Source organism: Symphalangus syndactylus, chromosome 14, assembly GCF_028878055.3.
Source record: "Symphalangus syndactylus isolate Jambi chromosome 14, NHGRI_mSymSyn1-v2.1_pri, whole genome shotgun sequence".
Taxonomy (NCBI): Eukaryota; Metazoa; Chordata; class Mammalia; order Primates; family Hylobatidae; genus Symphalangus; species Symphalangus syndactylus.
The window spans coordinates 56,714,257-56,736,029 of NC_072436.2; the positions used below are offsets into that span (position 1 = coordinate 56,714,257).

At 41.1% G+C, this 21,773-nt stretch overlaps 1 protein-coding gene across 1 annotated transcript in view; it reads right to left on the reverse strand.

Moving 5' to 3' along the window:
* Positions 1-21,773, reverse strand: part of LOC129462644 (EF-hand domain-containing family member C2-like) — a 154,248-nt gene that overhangs the window by 10,407 nt on the left and 122,068 nt on the right. The window contains exons 16-18 of the mRNA XM_055242783.2: positions 20,780-20,977; positions 18,723-18,815; positions 6,386-6,491 (exon numbers count right to left, since the gene is read on the reverse strand). Coding sequence (XP_055098758.1) covers positions 6,386-6,491; positions 18,723-18,815; positions 20,780-20,977 — 397 coding nt within the window. The remainder of the gene's footprint in view (positions 1-6,385; positions 6,492-18,722; positions 18,816-20,779; positions 20,978-21,773) is intronic.

Below are 21,773 nucleotides of genomic sequence, written 5' to 3' on the forward strand. Positions count from 1 at the left end.
AGAATCAAGAGGTCAGAGTATGGATTTCACTTCTTCACCCTGTTCCCTCCCTGCCAGGCCATGGTTTGGGAGTGGCTATAGTAGCTACACTACTCTACCTGCTGCTATACTTCCAGCTCCTCTGCTGGGCTCCAATAACACCAGTCCCCCAGTCCCTCCCTGTTTCTCCTGTTATTGCCAGTCCCTGAGTGCTCCACCCCCCTTCCCTGCCCCGCCACCGCTTGGTTCCCTTAACGCTACCCACCCTGTCAACAGTCCCTTTAACAAATCCATCTCCAGGATCCCTTTGAGTATGCTGTGTATTTCCAGCTGTAACCTCACGGGTATAGGGACTTAGCCAGCTCTGACCCCATGGCAGGGTGAAAGCTTGGTCTGAGCGTGCTGAGTGGCTCCCTCTGATTGCCGAATGGTGCTAACTTCAAGATTTCCCATCACTATACTCACTGTTTTGGAGAGATGCCCTGCTACAACTCCCTTCCAATCTCAAGTCTTATGGACCAGACCACACCCCTACTCAGCCTGTGGTTGGCTGAAGCCTGTGGTCTTGTTCCTGGTTTCTGGCCTCTCCCTTCTCACCCCACGATGGTTAGTCACACTAGACTGGGAAGGTGTCCCAAATTTCCACCCATAACATCCATCCTATCCATTCACGCTGATGCAGACAGAATTAGAGTCGAATCTGGTACTGAAGCCTACTCAGCTTTCATCAGCCAGTAAGTTTTTTTTTTATTTCTCAATAAGATTCCCAGTCCAGAAATGAGATCCTGCTGATGACAATATGCAGCCCAGGAGTAAAAATATCCAGGTTCCAGGTGGTAGCCTGCCCTGGTAACTTCTACAGAGCTCTTCATAACACCTCTGAAACTTTAACCCAAGCCAGCCTGTCCAGCTCATATACTGGAGGAAGGGTGCAGCTTCCCAACCCTGGGGCCTCCATCTAACCTTTGCTTCCACATGGGAGCTCAGCCTGCCATTCCTTCTTCTCAAAAGACCTCTGGTCTCATCACTTCACACTCAGGGCTGGGGTGCCTTCACAACCTGATGGATCTTACTCTGAAGCCCTACATGGGACCGGCTGGCTATGGAAGACTGCCCAAACGCTGGCAATCCCGAAAGTCTTAACTGGGAGGTTTTCTCTGCCCAGTTCCACTCCCGGGACCTACACATCTGGTCTGACTCCACCATGGCCTCTTATGGCATAACCACTCTCCTCTCAGTTCCCTACCATGAATAGAAGATCGGGAAATAACCAGGGAACCAGCTGGGGAGGAGGCTGTCACACTGCCAGGCTCTCAGTTGATACCAAGAACAGTCAACAGGGGCTTCAAAAGTAGTTGCTTGACAAGCTGTGATGTACTATCCAGAATCCCCTTGAGGAGGTATTTGGTAGCCCAGCTGCTGGGAGTCCCCTTCCTAGATTTCCTGAGCTACAAACATGTCTTGGCTGCAAAGAGCCACGCTGCACAAAGTCATATCTCTTCTTGAACCAAACCACTGGGACAAAGGCCAGGCCATTCTGGCCCAACTCAGGATAACGCTGAAAAGACATGCTAACTCCAGAGCTCCCTATGGGTTGGCCAAGGCTATCTTTGGGCTTCCATTGCAATTCGACTTCTCCCTCTGCCCACTCTTCTTTTTTTCCCCTACTTTCCATGGGAGTTGATCCAAGGACACTCCCAAATAAACATCCTGCACATTAGACTCCATCTGCTTCCTGGAGAGCCCCATCTGTGACAAACTCTGACCCAGCAGTGTTTCAGGGCATTATTCAACATTATTAATAACATTTGAGCACACTTACATGGGTCAGTAGATATCATACTTTTTGCTCCTGTATTCTACTGTATAAACTGTTCAACATTGTGCTCAACCCCTTCATGCTAAATATTTTCACATGAGATTATAGACTCACTGGTAACATTCCCAAGGTATTTTATGTCTTCTTTATGAAATAATAACAAGCTTATCAGTACCAGAGTGCTTTGAACTCTTTGGAATCTAGTTAAGTTCTCATTATTGGTGAAATTGATCAGGTACCATTTTATGTCTATTTTTCTTTTCTTTTTAATTGGCTGAAAAAGAATAGTCCTTTCTGAATGCCTCCTGCAGACTGAAATATTTCTAGGCTTTATCAGCAGAATTGATGAGGCCCTATGACTAAATTTCCCACCGTAAATGAATCACAATTAGAAGAACCTAGTGCTGAAGCACAAGCTGTTTCTGATGTGACGTTCCTGGCCTAGAACCATTCTCTTGCTGTTAAAGAATAGAATCTCCCATCTTAACCTTGGCAGGGACTGCCCAGTCCCCTGACTTGAGGCAAGTAAGACATCTCCATTTTACAAAAAATAATAGCATCTAACACTTAAGCCCTTACCATGGGGGAGGTATTGTGGTAAATGACTTGTGTATATTGACTTCCTTAATCCTCACAACCCTAACGGAAGAACTATTCTTATCACCATTTTTGAGATGGGAAAACCTGAAAGGTTGAGTACTTTGTAAAAAGTCATCCAGTTAGTTGATCGTAGAGGTAAGGATTTGAACTAGGGTCCCTGTGATTGGAGACCTTCTGTTCCACATTGCCTCTCAAAAGCATCTGAGGTCCACGGCTTGATACCTGTCCCAGTTGAAAGAGTTGAAAAGTGATGGAACTGGGGAGGGGTGATTAAAGGCAGAGTGGATCTTTGGCCTTCCTATGCAGTGACTTCTCTTCTAGTGTGGATGGTGATCTTTTAGTGGGTCATGAAATCAATGTAATGGGTCACGAACAACATTCAAAAGAGAGGAGAAAAAGAGGTGGTGGGGAATGAGAAAAAGGAAAAGAAAGGAAGAGAGAAATGAAAAAAGAAAAGAATGTATCATACTGAACCACATGTAGTCAGAACAGTATTAATCCGTGAAACTTTTGTTCTGTTATATATGTGCATGCTGTGTTATGAAAAAAATATCTTTCTTACTGTAGGTTGTAGTACCAAAAGATGACTGGATCTCATTCAAACTCAATAGTCATCAGGAAAATAAAAATTAAAGTAGTAAAATATGTTTTCGGAGGCAAAATGTGTAAAAACAACCTGAATGCCTGTCAATAAAGAGCAGATTTATAGGGCCAGGCGCAGTGGCTCATGCCTGTAATCTCAGCACTTTGGGAGGCCGAGGCGGGCAGATCACAAAGTCAGGAGTTCAAGACCAGAGTGGCCAACATGGTGAAAAGCTGTCTCTACTAAAAATACAAAAAAATTAGCCAGCATAGTGGCGTGTGCCTGTAGTCCCAGCTACTCAGGAAGCTGAGGCAGGAGAATCACTTGAACCTCGGAGGTGGAAGTTGCAGTAAGCCGAGATCACACCACTGCACACCAGCTTGGGCAACAGGGTAAGACTTCGTCTCAAAAAAAAAGAGAAAAGAGATTAGTAAATTATTATATATTCATAATAAAGCTATTAAGAATGGCTTAGGTCTATACATATTAAACTAGGGAAATTTTCCATGATTAAGAAAGAAAAGCACACTCCAGAAAAATGCATGTGGTATGACCTTATTTTTGTACAATACATGATGAAATGATAAAATCCCCAACACAGAGGTAAACATTTGGGTGGTGGATTGAGAGGAATGGAAGAGGAAAGACAGAAGTAGAAAGTAAGGAAAACAATGACAAAGGTTTATAGCAAAAATAGGTATGTCCTGTATATTATTCAGGGGCTCATGGGAAATGGCAGACATATACAAACTGTGGAAATCGAGGAGAGTTTAATAAAGTGACTAGTTACAAAGTTGTGGGAACTGTTTAGGAAAACCAACAGGGGCTAGTCCCCTGGGTTTATAACAGCAGGGAGCCATTACTACCACCTGAGGCTGAAGGGGTACATGAGGGTGGTTACCAGAGCCTGGAGTGACCAGCCATATGCAAAGAGCCTCTAGAGAAGTGTTGTGGACTTTGGAAGGAGGAGGCCATCAATCTGCTGTGACTGGCAGGGAGGAAGAAGATTTCTCTCTCCTTTCACCCTCTACTCTCCTGCTGGTGCATCCCACTGGTCAACCCAACTGGAGGCGTAGGGGACCCACTGATGTGGCCTACAAAGGTCAGCTGCCAAGGACTGCCCTGGGCAGGGTCAGAGCACGGTAGAGGGCTCTGGAGAGCAGTCTTAAAGGGACACAGGGACACAGTCAATACAGACTACTAGAACATTCAATGAAAAGGTAGAAGAATACAAATCCCATCTACCATGTTTCTATTTGTATGTAAAAATTAAATATTCACATGGATAAAAATGAAAGAGTTATCAGGGCAAATGACAGTATTGATTTGTTTTTGTGAATAGTATTTCAGATTTGGGTTAATCCAATCTAATGTCTTCAAAAATAATTATATTTAAAGGACAGTTTTCTTTTTTATTCTCCGCAGCAACAGACCTGAGTTAAAATTCTGACTCTGCCTTACATTGCTGTTTCTCTAACTTCCTCATCTCTGAACTGGGAATAATAAATACACCTAAGATTGCTAAGAGGATTAAATAAGCTAGGTGATTTTGAGATCTTAGAACAGTAGTTGGCACACAGTAAATGCTTTAAGTGTTTGCTGTTATGTATGGGGACAACAGGACAAGAGCCTCCATGGCCAGGCGTGGTGGCTCACGTCTGTAATCCTAGCACTTTAGGAGGCCAAGGCAGGCGGATCACTTGAGGCCGAGAGTTCGAGACCAGCCTGGCCAACAAGGTGAAACCTTGTCTCCACTAAAAATACAAAAATTAGCTGGGTGTGGTGGCGCACACCCGTAATCCCAGCTATTCAGGAGGCTGAGGCAGGAGAATTGCTTGAACCCAGGAGGTGGAGGTTGTGGTAAGCTGAGATTCCACCACTGCACTCCAGCCTGGGCGACAGAGTGAGACTCCACCTCCAGTCTACCCACCATCCAGCCAAAGCAAGTTCCCTGTAAAGGGCACTCTTGATCATGTTGCTGTCTTCCTTGAAGTTAGTCAGTGGTCTCCAGACCTCAGAGGACAATATTCAAATGTCACCCTTACAGCTATCTCCAGCTTCATCCTTTTCACCTCTTCCCCATGTGCCTTCCCTCTGGCCACATCAATTCCTCCTGGTTCTGTACAAGTACCATGCTGTCCCATGTCCAGAGAATTGTTAGAAATGCCTTTTCCAGACCATGTCACTTTCCTACCTGGCTAACTCTTACTACTCATCATTGAAATTTCAAATGTCACCTCCCCTGAAAATACTTCCTGTTCCCCCCAGTCTGTTTAGAAGCAGCTACCACACCTCATCCCATAGAATCCCATGCAGGCTCTATCACGCCACACTCCAATCATGAGCATACCAATTCCCCCATCAGTAGTAGGCCTCTCAAAGGTAGCAGTGACAATTTTTGTCTCTGGACCCCAGCCTAGAGCAGAGAACCTGATGAGAGTTGATACTTAATCTTGATTTATCTGGGGATTACATTCATAAATGAACAAGATAAGTAACTTAACTGACCCTGAGTCATTCAGCTAAGTAAGTGGCAGGGCCAAAATTCAAACCCAGCTCTGTTTGACTCCAAAGGCTACTACTTTCCCCCAAGCATCTGGAAGTTCTATGGCTGCCCTTGGACGAGCTACATGCCTGAGGGAACTCCCAGGGGCACTAGACCAGCTCCAGCCAGAATGAGCTGCTCAGCAGAGACCAGGAGAAATAAATGCCTCCTTTCTGGGAGAATCAACCACATGACATTTGCTTTATCAAGGGACTTTCTCAAGAAAATCAATTTCTGGAGCATGTTAAAATACAAACAAACCACCACCCACCCGCCCACTTCTTAAAGATAATTGGTCCTAAGAGATCTTAGAGAATTCAGACAATTCCACAATGCTGAGAGCACCATCTGATCACGTGAACTTTGTTTTCCCTAACTAAGCATTTTTCTACAGAATTTTGATTTAAAATTTGGCTTCACTGTGAAATGTGCATCCCCATACTCTATCGTTTCACCCATGGCAAACCTGTGTGCACAGCCATGGATACCCTAGGGATTCTTGCCATAGGCACTTGAGATTTGCTCTTGTGGCTTATGATGATGTTACCAGAATCCCTTGATAACAGTGTTTATATCTATTTATAACTGTAACCTATTATCCTATTTTCCATATAATTGGATGGAACCGAGGATAAAAAAAATTTAGCTGCATAAGAAAAGTCATGCTTTTACAGAGCAGATGTTTGCTCAGCATGAAAAGTAAATTAGCCTTTAACACAAATACCCAGAAACACATAAGCACCCTTTCCAAAAGCACTAATGTTAATATTTTATCATGAAAAATAATTTAAAGATAAAGGATATTAAACATTCAAGGGAAGCAACCACAGATGGTTTTTAAAATAGGTATTCATTTTACCTCTTTAAGGTATGATGCTGGTTGCAATTCAGGCACTGGATTCTTTCTCCAGTTCAGGGCAGAGAAAAATGACTTATAATCTATTTGTTTTTCACTGTCTTCAAACCTGAAAATATAATAATACATAATTTGACTCAATTTGCAGAATTCAAGACCAAAATGTCAGTTTCAATTTTTATCATGAAAACATAATATCATATATGCTTCAATATCTGATATTTTTCTTATTTCTTACAATTTCTTATTGCTTCTGACCCTCCAGAATGTTAAATTCTTTGAGCAGGGATCTTGCCTATCTAATTCATCAAAATATCCCCAACAACAAGATCAGTGCTGGCACTTAGTAGGTGCTCAATAAATACTTGTTGTAGTTGCCACAGAAGCAAATTTGCTCATTCAGTAACTAAGACCATAGTGATATTTTGTTAAAAATATTTAAAGGTCCTTTTAGTTTAATGGTTGATATTACATGTCAGCAAAATAGAATGTCCTTGTATTTCTTAAATTGCATACCTTTTAAATCTTTAAGGCAAACTAGATTCATTTGTCTACCAGTATATTTCTTGAAAAAATAAAAGACATCTTTATCATTTATTATGTAGCCATTAAAAGGGGTTATTTAGATCGAAATTTGCTATCATATAAATATGTTCTTGATACACTGTTAAGTAGAAAGGAGGCTGTAAAACAATATGTAGAGTTATGATCCCACTTTAGGTTTATATTTATATTAAAAAACAGAAAAAGTATGGTAGCAATAGACTTACATATTAAGAATAGGTATCTCTGGGAAGAGAGATTTTGATTTTTTATTTTTCTTTAGGCTTTTGCGTATCATCTGAATTGTTTTAAGTTTATGATAAGAAAAACTTCAGCCCATTTTCATTTTGAACAAAAATTAATAAATGATTAGTCTGTACCATAAAAATATAGGTCAAAAATAATGAATCTCTTTGACCACTATTTCCTAATTATGGATATTAGCTAAAATTCTTCCTTAACCATAATAGAGATTTGGCCATGAAGATTCAGTAATTTCAACACAATTGCTACAATGACCTAAACACAAAATACTTCTTAATATAATGCCTCAATGCCACCTATCCTAAATATGATCACATTCTGCCAGTTTTTAAGGCTAATCATCATGTAACACCAGTTTTTGAAGGAAAATACCAAGTGGTCACTAGACATTGTTCCAGGCACCCTATTCCAGGCTCCTGCCCTTAAAATATACTTCTAATCAGTCCAAAGATTTTTCTCTTTTCTTTTCAAAGTACTAAAAAATTAATAGCTTATATTTATAAACTAATAAAAATTAGCAGCAATAAATTAAATGTTACAAGCTGAAGTCACATAGCCTCATGAATCTAAACAAAATGGAATCAACAAAGTGACCAGAAGAGGGAAAAGGGGAATTCTGTAATTCTTTTGTGTACACTTTCTTTGGCCAAGGATTCTAAGATACAATTCCAATATGCTACCCCCTGCCCACTGTTTACCCTTTAAATTATGGCTCACTAGTCATTTCAACTCCTTTAAAGGACATACTCTGTTTATGGAAAGATTTATAGCCAAAATGTAGGACCATTATTCCTTTTATTTGTGTATGTTTTGGGGGAAGAATGAAAACTCAATTAAAGATGTCTCATAATAAACTTTTTTTTTTAGCACAGAGCCTTGAAAGAAAGTATTTCCTAATATCCCCAGTAGGAGCTAAGGTCAAAGAATGAGATCATGTAGGACCTTTGGTTTTTATGCTGAGGAAAACTAAGAGCCACTAGAGCATATTATACAGAAAGGTTATGAGACCTTCAATGTTCTGAATGTTTGTGTCCCCTCAAAATTCATATACTGAAACCTCATCAATGTGATGATATTAGGAGTTGGGGCTTTAGGAAAGGTGATTAGATAGTGAGGGCTCTGCCCTCATGATGAGATTAGTGCCCTTATATTAATTAAAGAGGCCCCAGAGAACACTCTTGCCCCTTCTGCCATGTAATCCTGTAAGGATTCAGAGAGAAGGCATCATCTGTGAGCCAGGAAGTGGGCCCTCATCAGACCCAAATCTGTTGTAATCTTGGTCTTGGACATCCCAGCTATGAGAGCTCTGAGCAATGAATTTCTGTTGTTTATAAGCCACCTAGTTTACGGTATTGTTATAGCAATCTGAACAGACTAAGAAGGGACTTATGATATTTTTAAAAGATCACTCTGACTGATATATTCAGAGTAGAACACAGAGGGCAAGGCAGAAGTGGCAAGGACAGTTAGAAGTCCCTTGCAGGGATCCAGATGAGAGATAACGGCAGTTTAGATGAGGGTGGTGGCACTGGAAGGCAGTGAGGAGTGGCCAATTCTGAATATATTTTGAATGTAGGATTCCTAAAAGACTATATATATTATGTAAGAGAGAGAGGGAAAAAGAGAGCGTATTCAGGATGACTCCAACGCCTTTGCTTGAATAATTGGAGCAATGAAGCTGCCCTGAGATGAGAAAGACTGCAGGGGCTGCAGGTTGGAAAGATCTTGAGTTCAGTTTTGGATATGCCACATTTGGATGGAAAGTGAGCAAGTGGGGCTATGAGTCTGAAGCTCAAGGAAGTAGTCCATTTGAAGATACAAATATGGGAGTCATTAGCCATATAGAAGGTATTTAAAGCCATAAAATTGGGAGACTTGAGGAGATCATCAATAAAATAAGTTTCTGTATCTGTTCTTAAAGTACAGAATTTGTCAGTAAATTCCCATTACATCAATTATAAGAAGCACTTAACTCAATCCTAGAGGTTTCAGAAGTATAGTATCCTGGTAATCTGGGAACCAGACAAAGACTACCAAATAAATCTAGGGTCACATCAGACTTCACTCCTCATATACAATCCACTAAGCAGTCCTGTGGGTACTACCGCTGTAGCATATAACAAGTCTATCTATTTCTGTCCATCTCTTTTACCACTCCCTAATTCCAGGCCACTATTGTCTCTCATCTGGATTATAGCAATAACTTCCTGTCTTGGTATTGCTACTTCTACTCTTACCTTGCTACAGACCATTCTCCACCACAGTGCTCTTTCTAAAACACAGATCAGATCAATCACTTTCTTGCTTGCAATCTTCCAGTGGCTTCCCAATCCACTTAGAACACAAGGTAAACTCCTTATCAGGGTTTATAAGACCCAACTTAATTTCGCTGCTGATGGCCTCTCTGATTACATCTCCTCACTTGAAAACTCTGTCTACAATGTTTCCGGTATACTAGCCTTCTTCTGGTTGCCTGACCATGCCAAGACTGCTGGCAGGAATGCAAGGCATTTGCATTTCTGGTCCCTTTGTCTGGAAAGTCCCATTTCAAATGTTTCTTCCTTAGAAAGTCCTCCTGAAGTTCCTCTTATCTGAGTCCCTATGCCTGAATTTGCATTTGCCCTAGATGATGGCACCAGAACACACTGGAAAATTTCTGGAAGTCACCACAGGAAGTCCTATCATTAGACTTTGTTACCAGTAACTCTGATATTTACCTGTTACCTCATAACACACAGTCTTCTTTCCTGCCCAGTTCATTATGTCAGACTCAAAACATTGAACCATTTATCCATTTAGGGGGACATTTAAGAAGAGTATTTAGGAATCAAATCATATTCAGGAAGGCCCACTGAATAAAAGTATACATAGCTCAGAAATAATGTCTAAAAGTTTTTTGAGAAAAAATGCTTGAACGAGTTCATCTTTCCAAAATCCCAGAGCCAGGCCTAAAGGAAGAGTTGTGGTAATGTGGTAAAATACTCCCAAGTTTTTCTTTTCAGTTCTGTCTTAGAGGATCTCAGTGTGTGTGGGAATCCCCCCAAGAGGCACAAGGGAGAAAAGAACAAAGGATATTTCAATTAAAAGGAATAAAACTAGCTCATGTTTCTTGGAAGAATTCTCTGCTCTTGGGAAGTAGATAGAGTTGCGGTAAATCACGATGAATCAATCACAAGTACTTCTCTCCCTTTTCCCCCAAATCCTACCAAAATGACCAAAAACCAATAAAAATAGGTTATAATCCACAATGACAAAGAGAACTGGAAAAAAGACCACAGTAGAGAAGAGATGCCACTCTTTTCAAGATGAAAAGTAAACAGAGGATTGGTAACTAACTTGGCAGAGCTGAGGAAGAGAAGCTGAACCCTAAATGTCCCTGTCAGTAGGGAGAGGGCACTCAGAGTCCAGTCGATTTGGCCCACAAAATTCCTGGGAGACTGAGTGACTGCAGACTCTGGGGGCCAATAAAGGCAGGAATATGGTGTGGCACTGAAAACACACTGTTTGAAAGCCTGAAGACAGCGGGGGCTGGGCGCGGTGGCTCATGCCTGTAATCCCAGCACTTTGGGAGGCCAAGGCAGGCAGATCACGAGGTCAGGAGATTGCGACCATCCTGGCTAACACAGTGAAAAACCCCGTCTCTACTAAAAATACAAAAAATTAGCCAGGCGTGGTGGTGGGCACCTGTAATCCCAGCTACTCGGGAGGCTGAGGCAGGAGAATGGCGTGAATCCGGGAGGTGGAGCTTGCAGTGAGCTGAGATTGCGCCACTGCACTCCAGCCTGCGTGACAGAGCGAGACTCCATCTCAAAAGAAAAAAAAAAAAGACAGCCTGAAGGAAGCAAGAGCAACTGAACTGCCACGTATCTTCCTCCATACTGTGCTCCTCCCTGTAGAGAGCAGAGGTTTGTTCCCCAGATAAATTCAATGAAAGAAGCTCCAGTTTGAGAAGAGGAGGCAAAATGGAGTGCAGAAGACCAGGGGCGGTCAGGTGCCTTCCTTCCCCTTTTCTATTCCCAGAATACCAGTGGCCATGCTTAAACTCTCCCTTTCCCCCATCACACCCTCCCTCTTATCTTTGCAGGAGAAGATAGGATTCTTCTCTCCATACTCTGAATGGTTCCAGAGAAATCTCCAGATTCCAGCTGGGGATTCTCTAATAAAATGAAGGCTCAGGAGTTGACTGGGTAGTGAAATCCATTAATCAACAAACCCCTTCCCCCAACCAAAGCATCTAACATTAAAGACAGAAGCCAAAATGGCAACAGAAAAAAATAATAATAAGGAACCAAAGGCAATTCAGGGAATAGAGGGAAAGATGTGAGATACGAGGATGTATTACATTCCTGAAAAAAGAACAGAAGACTACAAGAAAGGAATATCTGGATGAAAAATGTGCTCTTGGAATTAAAAATATTAATATGATAGTAAAAGATGCTGTAGAAGGGTGGAATAAAAACTTAAGGAAATCCCTTAGTAAATGCATCCTAATGAAAAACAAAATCTGGGAGAGAAAATATCCAAATTCGAGAGATCTAAAATCTTTGTATTTATTATTTATTTATTTTTCATACAGGGTCTTGCTCTGTTGCCCAGGCTGGAGTGCAGTGGCGCGATTATAGCTTACTGTAGCCTCGATCTCCCAGGCTCAAGTGATCCTCCAGCTTCAGCCTACTGGGTAACTGTGACTACAGGCGCGCACCACCATGCCTGGCTAATTTTTTTATTTTTATTTTTTTGTAGAGACAGGGTTTCGGGTTTCACTATGTTGCCAGGATGGCCGAGAACTCCTGAGCTCAAGTCTCCTCTTGCCTTGGCCTCCCAAAGTACTGGGATTACAGGTGTGAACCACCACATCTGGCCTTAAAATCTTAGCAACAGGAGTTCTCATAATAGAGAAGAAATTATTAAATAATAGAAAATTTCTCAGAACCAAAGGACAGTGACTCCAAACTAGAAGAGCCTATAGGGTGTTAAGCAGAATGAATCCATATATAGCTACACACGCACACACACAAACACACACACACACACACACTCTCTCTCTCTCTCATCATGAACTCCCAGAATACTAGGAATAAAGGGAAGATCCTAAGAGCATTCCAAAAGAATAAATAGCAATGGAAATCAATATTAAGCTAAATTTTCAGTCACTATAACAGGAAGTTAGCAGACAGTATCCGCAAATGATCAATTATGATATCATATGCAGTGCACTCAATATGTGCATGCTATTTTAAGTAGCAGAAGCAGCTAGAAGTGCTGAAAGTGGCTTCTTGTTGTGAATGGGTCTGGGGGGTGGAGAAGAATGGCCAGAGACTGCTGTTGTTGAAATAAGCTTTTTAGAATGATTTGCTAATTTTTGACTATCAACATATGTCAGTGTGATATGAAGAAAATTTTAAGGAGTGTAAAAAGCAGATGAGAGACTCTGAGACATGATTTTCCAGGTAGTAAACATGTAAAAGTCAGATGTGGAAAGAAAGAACTGCTCCTAGTCGGGAGTATATTCAGGAGGAATGAGTCTCTCAGTTTTCCTCCCTGCTCCAAAATCCTGCCCGTAGCCTCCTGGGCCACTGACGTAGGGTGACTTTTCATGCCATCATTTGTTGTTATAACATGCACTCTAATATACAACATGCACTCTAATATACACCATGCTTGTTAGATGAGGTTGTAAGGAGAGAATAAAGACATAAGGAAGATCTCCAGTCCTAACAATAGTATAGGTCAGAGGAGGAGGAGGAGGCAGGGGAAGCAGTTCAGAGACAGAGAAAGGTCTGAATATTACAGGAGAACAAATCAGTCAGTGACTACAGTTACCCCTGAAGGTTATCTCTCTAAGTCCCCCATCACGGAGGCCTACCTCTGTCTCATGGCTAGAAGCATCATTTACCAAATCCTAGCCATCCTTTCAAAATAATCTGGAAAAGCCTACGAATCGTATAGAAGATATATCTCCTTATTTCATGGCCATGCTGTGCTTTCCATAAAAAAAAAAAGTGGTTCCAATTCTCCACCTGAGTCCCCTGCTTCACTCCTCTCCAAACGACATTGGCTCTTGTTCAAACTCTGATCCATGGTCAAAGGACAAAGATTTGCCACTCTGGAGGAAATTCTTTTCAAAAGGCTTTGAAAGCACTTCCAAAGAAGAACTTTCTATGGCCACATTGTTGGAATCAGTGTGCAGCCTTCCAGGGTGACTGCCCTAAAGGGCAGCACTAATTCTGGCTTTTAAGTGTTCCTACACTTGTTAAAAAGTCAGCCTTCTTACTTTCAAGTCCTAGCTCACAGTGCGAAAGTGTTTTCCTAAAACCTCCATAAATTCTTCTTTCCCTTTGATACTTGTGAATCCACCATTTTCTCCAGTACACAAACTCAGAGACATGTTTGTGGAAAAAGGGGCGGGGGGAAGGCAATTCCTCTGGTTCCTTTCTAGATAATACGACCCCTCAAACAGAACATGCTTCCTGATGTCTTGCTAGGTGGGAGTTCTTAGAACTGGGTCTGATGTGACATTTGACTGATGTTCATACCCCCCCTCCCCAAAATGATAAATGGCTTGAAAATCACAGAAACCAAGAAGGCATCCATCTCCTTGCTACGGGGAATAATCCTGAGCTGCTCTATTTCCACCCTTGGTAGAGGTAAAAGCCTCAGTGGCAGCTGTATTTTGCTGAAGAGGAGCCTTCTTCTCCTCTATTGCAAAGGTCACCTCATCATTTAGGGGAATGGTCTGGAAGGGAGAGAAGACGGTGAAGATCCATTTTTTGACTCAGTTGTATTTGGTTTCAGTCCATTACCCAACAAACCCAGGGTTGCATCTTGAAACACCTGGTAAAAGTCGTCAAGGCCAGACACTTGAGAAGAGATGGAGCTCTGGGCCCCCGCGTCAAGTTGCCAACAAGTAACTCTGGTTATCTCTAAATAGTCATGCCTCTAAATTCCAATTCTGACTCCACCACAGAGGTGGGTCACAGCTGCCAGGTAAGGACTGTAGATAGAGTCGATACTCTGTCCATATGGTTTGGGATTTAAAAGAAAAATCTTTTCAACTAGAAATCCCGTCATATTTGAAAAGGTAGAAATCTGGGTGGGTGGATGGGTCTGACAAAGAGACAGAGTGAGATGAGAGAGCACACAAAGGAGGAAAAAGGGAGACAGAAAGACAGAGAGAAGGGGCTTCTCTGTGAAAACTTCATCAGTACACTAAACACTCTGCCACAATAGCTACCACATGGCTCAGCCCTTGCTTTTCAGCCTCACTGCCAGGTATTGTTGGGTGAAATCACAGGAGCCCCAACCCTGCCTCTGGGAGCGGGGCAGGGGGCAAGGCTGGGTAGACTATAATTAGATGATTTTAAAGCCCTGTTAACTTTTTCCATTTTAACTGATACTTCTGGATGAGGTACCAGCTCTTTTGGGAGGCCAGTTCTAAGGCATTCCATGGAACCCAAAGCCAACTATAAAAGTCTAGCTCAGGACAGAGCTGCTAGGGAAAGAGTTATACTTGAATCTCTAGTTATTCCAAGTCTAGATCCAGAAGGCCACAATTAGGGGAGGAGGCTGCCTCTTTCCTTCCCAGTCCCACGAAGAATACAGAATGGAATGGCTCAGAATTCCCTCTACCTCTTATGGTCTAACAATCAGAATTTTTTGCTTATTATTACAGAGGAATATTAATATCCAAATGAAGACTCAGAGGGGTTGAGTAAATGCCCAAGAATCGCATGGTCAGGAAACAGTAGAGTTGACCTGCAGAGGCAGGAGCAGCTCTGGTGGACACCAAGCCCATGTTTTTCTCCCCCATGTCCAGTGCATTAGCACAGGACAAGTCTTTGAGGCTGCAAAAATGAACGAGACCTAGTCCCTACCCTCAGGAGCTCAGATAGAGGCAAAGGTTTAGAGTATCTTAGGCAGTTGTAGTCCTACTTCCATTAGACGCTCATCTTGGCCTGGAGCACAGTCTTTTGGTAAGAAACTCTCAGAGTTTATACTTACGAAATGAGGAATAATGCCTACCGTCAATTAAAATGCACCTTTTCATATGCTCAAAAATTTACAAAATATTCTAAGGCCCTTAGCACTACATCAATACAAAGTGTCACTCCTATTATTAATGGATAATTGCTACCACTATATAGAACAGTTAAGTCTTGATGCTCTGTACATTAATGAAATGAATTTGCTTGGTAAGTAAGGTGACCTTATACCAGCTCCCACAGCACAAACTGACAGGGGCTGAGGTAACCAGATATAAAAAGTTTTGAAGTCCTGATTCCAGTTTGAGTTATGCTAACATAATAAGGAAAAGACCAAGCTGAATTATAAGAAAAATGGGAATGGAGTAGAAGGAAAGTCCTGGTACCAAAATGTAGGGTTAGGAGAAATACATGGGTAACAATTACTGGGTGAAAGAAAGCATCCATCCCTTTAGCCATATTGTTTTTCATCTCCTGATCTGAATTCACCACACAGCAGGGTTACACAGCTGCTCAACAGCTGCCCAGCTCCATCCCAAGGCAGGTAAAACTATTCTTGGGCAAGAGCATGCATGGAACAAAATCAACAAGCTCCATGCCTGCCTCCCACGGGAGACTGTAGACGTCAGAGGGGGCTCTGGCTTAGCGTGCCATAAGGAGGGCTGTGCAGAAAGAGACTCTCGTCAGCGGTCTGTAGGGAACCATAAGAATGCAGAATATAAATGTAAGCTGCAGGCTGATGGGCCCATTAGGAATTTGGGCAGTCTTTGTAAGGAATTATAGAGATGATGCAAAACACTAAGCATGTGACCCAAATCATGGCAGGGCATACTGGAGGGAGAGGGGAATGGGAATGAGACATTTTCTAATCTGATTAGTCTGAAGTTTCCCCTGAGTGTGGTGAAGGGTCACTGCACAATTAGAGGCAGAGTTAGACTGAACATGGTCTGCTTAGCAGCTGAGTGGGATGACCTCCTCAAAGCTAAGCTGGGCTTGAAGACAGATGTGTTCAGAGACTGAGACGACTTCGAAGCAAGTTCTGAAACAATCTTTTTGCATTTAAGGTCAAATCATAAAGGCAAAGACAAAACAGTCTGCTGAGAGAATGAGAGAATGATGACTTGGTGGCCTTAGCACTGGATAAGAAACATGTAGTTCCTCCAGAGGCCAGGCTCTCACATTACTGGACTCTCCAAGACAACTCATCCTCAAGACCATCAAAAGATAATCTAATAAATATCCACAACTTCCTGACTAGAAGACAGCTTAATGGGTGAAAGGCATTCAGATCCAATTGTTGAAAAACATGGCTTCCTCTACATAGAAAGACACAGGTTTCTTCCAGTTCATTTCTAAGTCCAAGTGTGTGGTCTATGGTCCCTGACTTAAATTTATCTCCTAGTCCTCAATCAATTCTTTGCACCAGGTATTGTGCTGGGTACTTTATGTATGTTCTCTCAATTAATCCTCCAAACCACTAGGAAATAGGTACTCTTACCTCATTCGAGAGATAAGGAATCTGAGGTTCAAGCAGGTCAAAACCCTTGCACGAGATCACACAGCTAATAAGTGGACTCAAAGAATTTAAGAGATGGGAGTGGAGGAGGGGGGTAAAATTGTCAGGTTGTGACAACTCATTGGTTATTTATAGGTGGTAAATCAAACAGAAGCAGTGTCTGCATCTGAATGAATCAAAGTTCAAGTCACAACTCTTCATTCCAAGGTAAGGGATAAAGAGACACATAAATACTGATGTGAGAATTCTTAGGAGGAGATAATCACTCTGATTATCAGCCAAATGAATGCAACAGAGTTTCATGGATATGGTGCCACTTGAAATGGGTCTTCAAGGAAGAGGAAGCTTTCAGCAAGTGAAAACCATTGGGAGCTATTGCCTACTGAAGAAATAGCAAGAGAAAAGGCCAAAAAAAGGGGGGGGAGGGGGAAGGTGGGAGGTACATGTGTAATATGCTAAACGGCCCATGTGACTGGACTACTGGGAACAGGAAGGGGAGTTTTGGTGGTGGGGGATGATAACTGTGAAGAACTCTGAGTCCAAGGCCTGCCTACTTCATCTCAGTTCCTTTACGGCAGGATCCCTTACACGGCTGCTAGCAAATAAAAGCAAACAGAGTTAAACAAAAACAAAATCAAAACAAAACAAATAGAGCTGATAATCTAGAAAATTATTCCAGGTTGATTCAATGCACACACACATCCAACTAGATTTGCCCTCTTCTGGGTTTCCCTCCTGATACCTTGGACCCTAGTTCCCTGACATAGAATTTGGCTTTATCTGTTCCTTTGGTTTCTCCTTTTGTCTCATACAAGGACTCCCCACTTCAGACCCTATTTGAGAACAATGCTTCAGCTGTCAACCCTAAGCCCAACTATGGAGAAGGAGCTTAATTCAAAGTTAAAGAGCTGGTCCTTCCTTAGAGAGCAAAGAGACACCACAGAAGGTTTGTGAGTAAAAGTGCAATATGATGACATACATTTTTGCTCTTAGAAGGTATTTAGCTGCTTTTTGTAAAGATGGATTTAAACATTTAGAGACTGGTGGATGAAAGACCAATGTGGTGGCACTGCAGTATTTAAGCAGCAATGTGGGTCAGAACAAGAATGATGATAGTGGAAATGGAGAGGAGAGAGTAGACGCAGGCAGTAAGGAGAAGGTAGAACTGTCAAGACATCCTAATATACTGGCTATTTGTAGACAGTAACTCAAAATGATTAGAAGCAGAGGATGTGCATTTGAAAAGTTCAGGATTCAAGTCACAGCTCTTCTTCTACACTATGTGACTTTGGGCAAAATACCTCATCTCTCTAAACCTCAGCAACCTTATGTATGAGATAAGAAAGATAACAGTTTCCACCTCACCAAGCTGTTCTCAAAAAGTAAATGACATAATGTATCCAAAGCAATGATGACAATGCCTAGAACACAGCCAAAAATGTCAGAATTATCAAGATATATAAGTCAGAGGAGCAGCTAGAGTGAGTGATGCTATAGGAAGCATAAGAGATGGCCAGAGTCTAGGTGGCTGAGAGGGAAATCAAAAGTCAGTTTCGACAGGAGAATTGATGTGTTTTAGAAAGCAGTTCACCATGCTCTCGTTTTACAGCATCATAATCTCTATGTTTTACATCTGGTGCTCTATCAGGACAGAGCCCCATGCTAATAACCCTAGGTTCTCTTACTGCATAGCTATCAGGAACTGCTGCTTTGAAAAACCTGCCCTGAATTTTACATCTAATGTCCTCCTAACCAACAAAGTTGTGTATTTCATTTTGTCCCAGGAATCTGTGGATATATAAGTGTGTACTCATGTTAAAAATATAAAATAATAATTTGTAATAGGCTCTCTAACATTCAAAATCAAGACAAACTTTTCCTTCTATAACACTTAAATGGAGGTAGGTCACCAATAATATAATGAAAACAGATAAGGGTAAATCAAGGGTAATTAAAGGGAGATGTAAAACCAGGAATGGTCCCCCAAATAAAACTATGCAGGACAATCCCTATCAAGAGTGGAACTCTAACTTACCTTGACAATAAGGATTCTAGAAGATCATCACTCAAAGGTAATCTGAAGGATTTGCACAGCCTCTTAATGTCTTTGGTGGGTAATACATTTTTTCTGCATTAAAACAAAGTAAATGAACTTTTATATACCTTGTATACCTTTAGTAACAATTACATACTATAGGAAAGAAAATACATTTGTGATGTTTCCTGAGAATGTACACATGGAAGTATAAAAATTGGTATTGGAATTCACAATAAGGAAGAACAGTCACATTTCATTTCATCAACTTTTTCTATTTCAGAGGCCACCAGATTCCATCCTTACAAAGGCTTTTCCTTCAAGATACAGATTCTTGGTTGGTGACAGTATAGCCTATTAAGGCTGCAGCCACAAATGTTGCTCTAAGTAACTGATGTGCATTCTTGACCACTAGTCAAAAATGGTTCTAATATTTGAAAACATCTCTTAAGTTGACAGGCATCTATGAGCCTCCAACACAAGTATGATATGACTTGAGGGTGTTTTTCTGTTCTTTTCCTTGGATCCAAACCTTATAACCTGGAAGCCCCAGCTGGGGCCTCAATCTTCACTTCAATTTTTTCAGATGCTAGCAGTTTTCTCTAGAGCAGCCCAACAGTCATTTTCTCCAGTCTTCTGGGGGGCAAAGAAATGCTTGTCCAATGTTCTCATTGAGCCAACACTTTTCTAGGCATCGGGCAAAATTAGAACCAACAGGAAAGAAAGTTGGTTCTTTTCTTTGCAATGAGAATGTTTATATCTAGAATCAAAGCTTGTTAGATCTGGAAGAACCTCAGGCTATCTGGTCAAGTGGCCTCGTTTCTGAGAAGCGTTCCTTGAATGAAGGGGGGCCACACTTCTCACTCTGGGGAAGGGGGCACCACCAGGGTGGAAGGCAGAGACAGGGCAATGCAAAACTCAGGCCGCACATCTTCTAGGAAGCTTGGGGAAGCTTAAAGAGTCAAGGAAAAATATCATCTTTATAAAAACTCAAAGAGGATGCATTATGGATTAATTAAAAACATGTTTATTTCTAAGACAAACTATGGGACCTACACAGATATTCAGGGAATGCAGTTGGCCACTTGGGTTCAGACTTCAAGTTTGGGGATAAGGCAAGAGGTCACAAGGAAGAGAGATGGCAGTGGTGTGCAGCAATACGGATTAGAAGCTAGAGCGAGAACTAAGATTTTTCTAATTCCAGATGAAATCAGTAAATTTATATTTCTCCCCACTGTATCAGGTCTGTAAGATGAATGCAAAGAAACATATTAAGTTGTTTGCATCCAGTTGCATATAACAATGACTCAATGAAGCTCAACACGCACATAATCAATGTATAAGAAATAGCTTATGCTGAACTTCATTATTTTCAAAAAGAAATAATTTCAAAGAAATTCTACAGAATGTTTGCTTGAAAATTCCATTTTCTGTTTATTATAAAAGTTACATTTATAAATCCCCATCAGTACTAAAATAATGTTAAAAAGACAACATCTCAGAATTAACCCTCCTAACATTTTGATTTACTATGCTTCAGTTGAAAGCTTCCAGAAACAAATGAAAAGAACATGCAAGGGAGAAGCCTATTCTTTCAAAGATACAGGGCCTCCCCTATTCCATCAACAAGACTAGCCTGGCCAACATGGTGAAACCCTGTCTCTACTAAAAATACAAAAAAAAAAAAAAAAAAAATTAGCTGGGCATGGCGGTGCGAGCCTGTAGTCCCAACTACTCAAGTAGGCTGAGGCAGGAGAATCTCTTGAACCTGGGAGGTGGAGGTTGCAGTGAGCCGAGGTTGCGCCACTGCACTCTAGCCTGAGCGACAGAGCAAGATGCCATATAACACACATACACACACGCTCACCATCACTGGGAAATATCTGTACCCAAATACTTCTCCAAAAATGATTTAAGGTGTTTGTGCTAAATAGTAGAGTATGAGTATGATGACACATGTCAATTTTCTTTTTGCCCTTTTTGATAAAATAGAAATTCCTTCATTACTCAGGTTTACAGAAATGTAAATGATTAGAATCAATAAAACAAAAGCTCACTTTTGTCGATCTTTATACACACAGGAATAAATCAAAGTGTCGAAATCCTCAAACATATTTTTCTTTAACTTTTCATGGGCCAGTGCAATTAACAAATTCGTATCTGGACATGTGCCCTCAGGTGCACGGTAGTGACATGCAATGGTTACAAATTCTTGCTCTGTGAGGTTTCCAACAGTCAAAGACATCAATATGTCTCTGTAATAAAAATGGAAAAACATTTATAAACTGATATCTAAGAACACAGTATTTCACATCTCCTTCTATTTAAAAGATCCAAATCCCATTTTGCAAAACTTTTAACAACTGTACAGAGGTCAGGTGATTTTTTTAACTTAATTTCTCTACTTAATTTGGGAGCAGCAGGAAGGCACCAATGCCAGAATGGAAAATCATAGGCACTGTAGCTTATAAATAAAATGGCATTTTGCCCAGAGTCAAACACCTACCAAATAACAGCCTGCAACCAGGAAGTAAATTTTTAAAGGCTTTGAATGGTCAAAAAACCTGTCACTAAGTACTTGACTTTATCCAATGCCTACTAATCTTCCTTACACAAAGTAGTAACAGGCGTGGGTTTCTGGTTTCCTGGGACATAAAATTTGTAAGTTAATAAATTAGGTGTTTTGGGATGGAGAAAGCAATCATGCACATTTCTGTAATAAAAAGTAAAAATGGACACATCCCGGCAGTGAGAAAAAAAATAAGAGAAAAAAATTAAAAGTTAAAAGACCTATGTAAGCGTACAGCTGTCTGCGTCTTTAGAAGGCAAATGATACTGAGATTATTAGGTAGAGCTAAAAAAAAAACTAAACAACATACCAATGAAGAAGACTCAAGGCTTAACAAATTGGCTGAATTGTTTTCAATGTAACTCTGTATGAAAGCCATAAACTATGCAGCATATATCAGACAGAATTATATCAAAATGATTAAAATGCAAAATGTTATGGTGGTTACAGGAATAAGCTTCCACTGTCTAGAAAGTTTACTT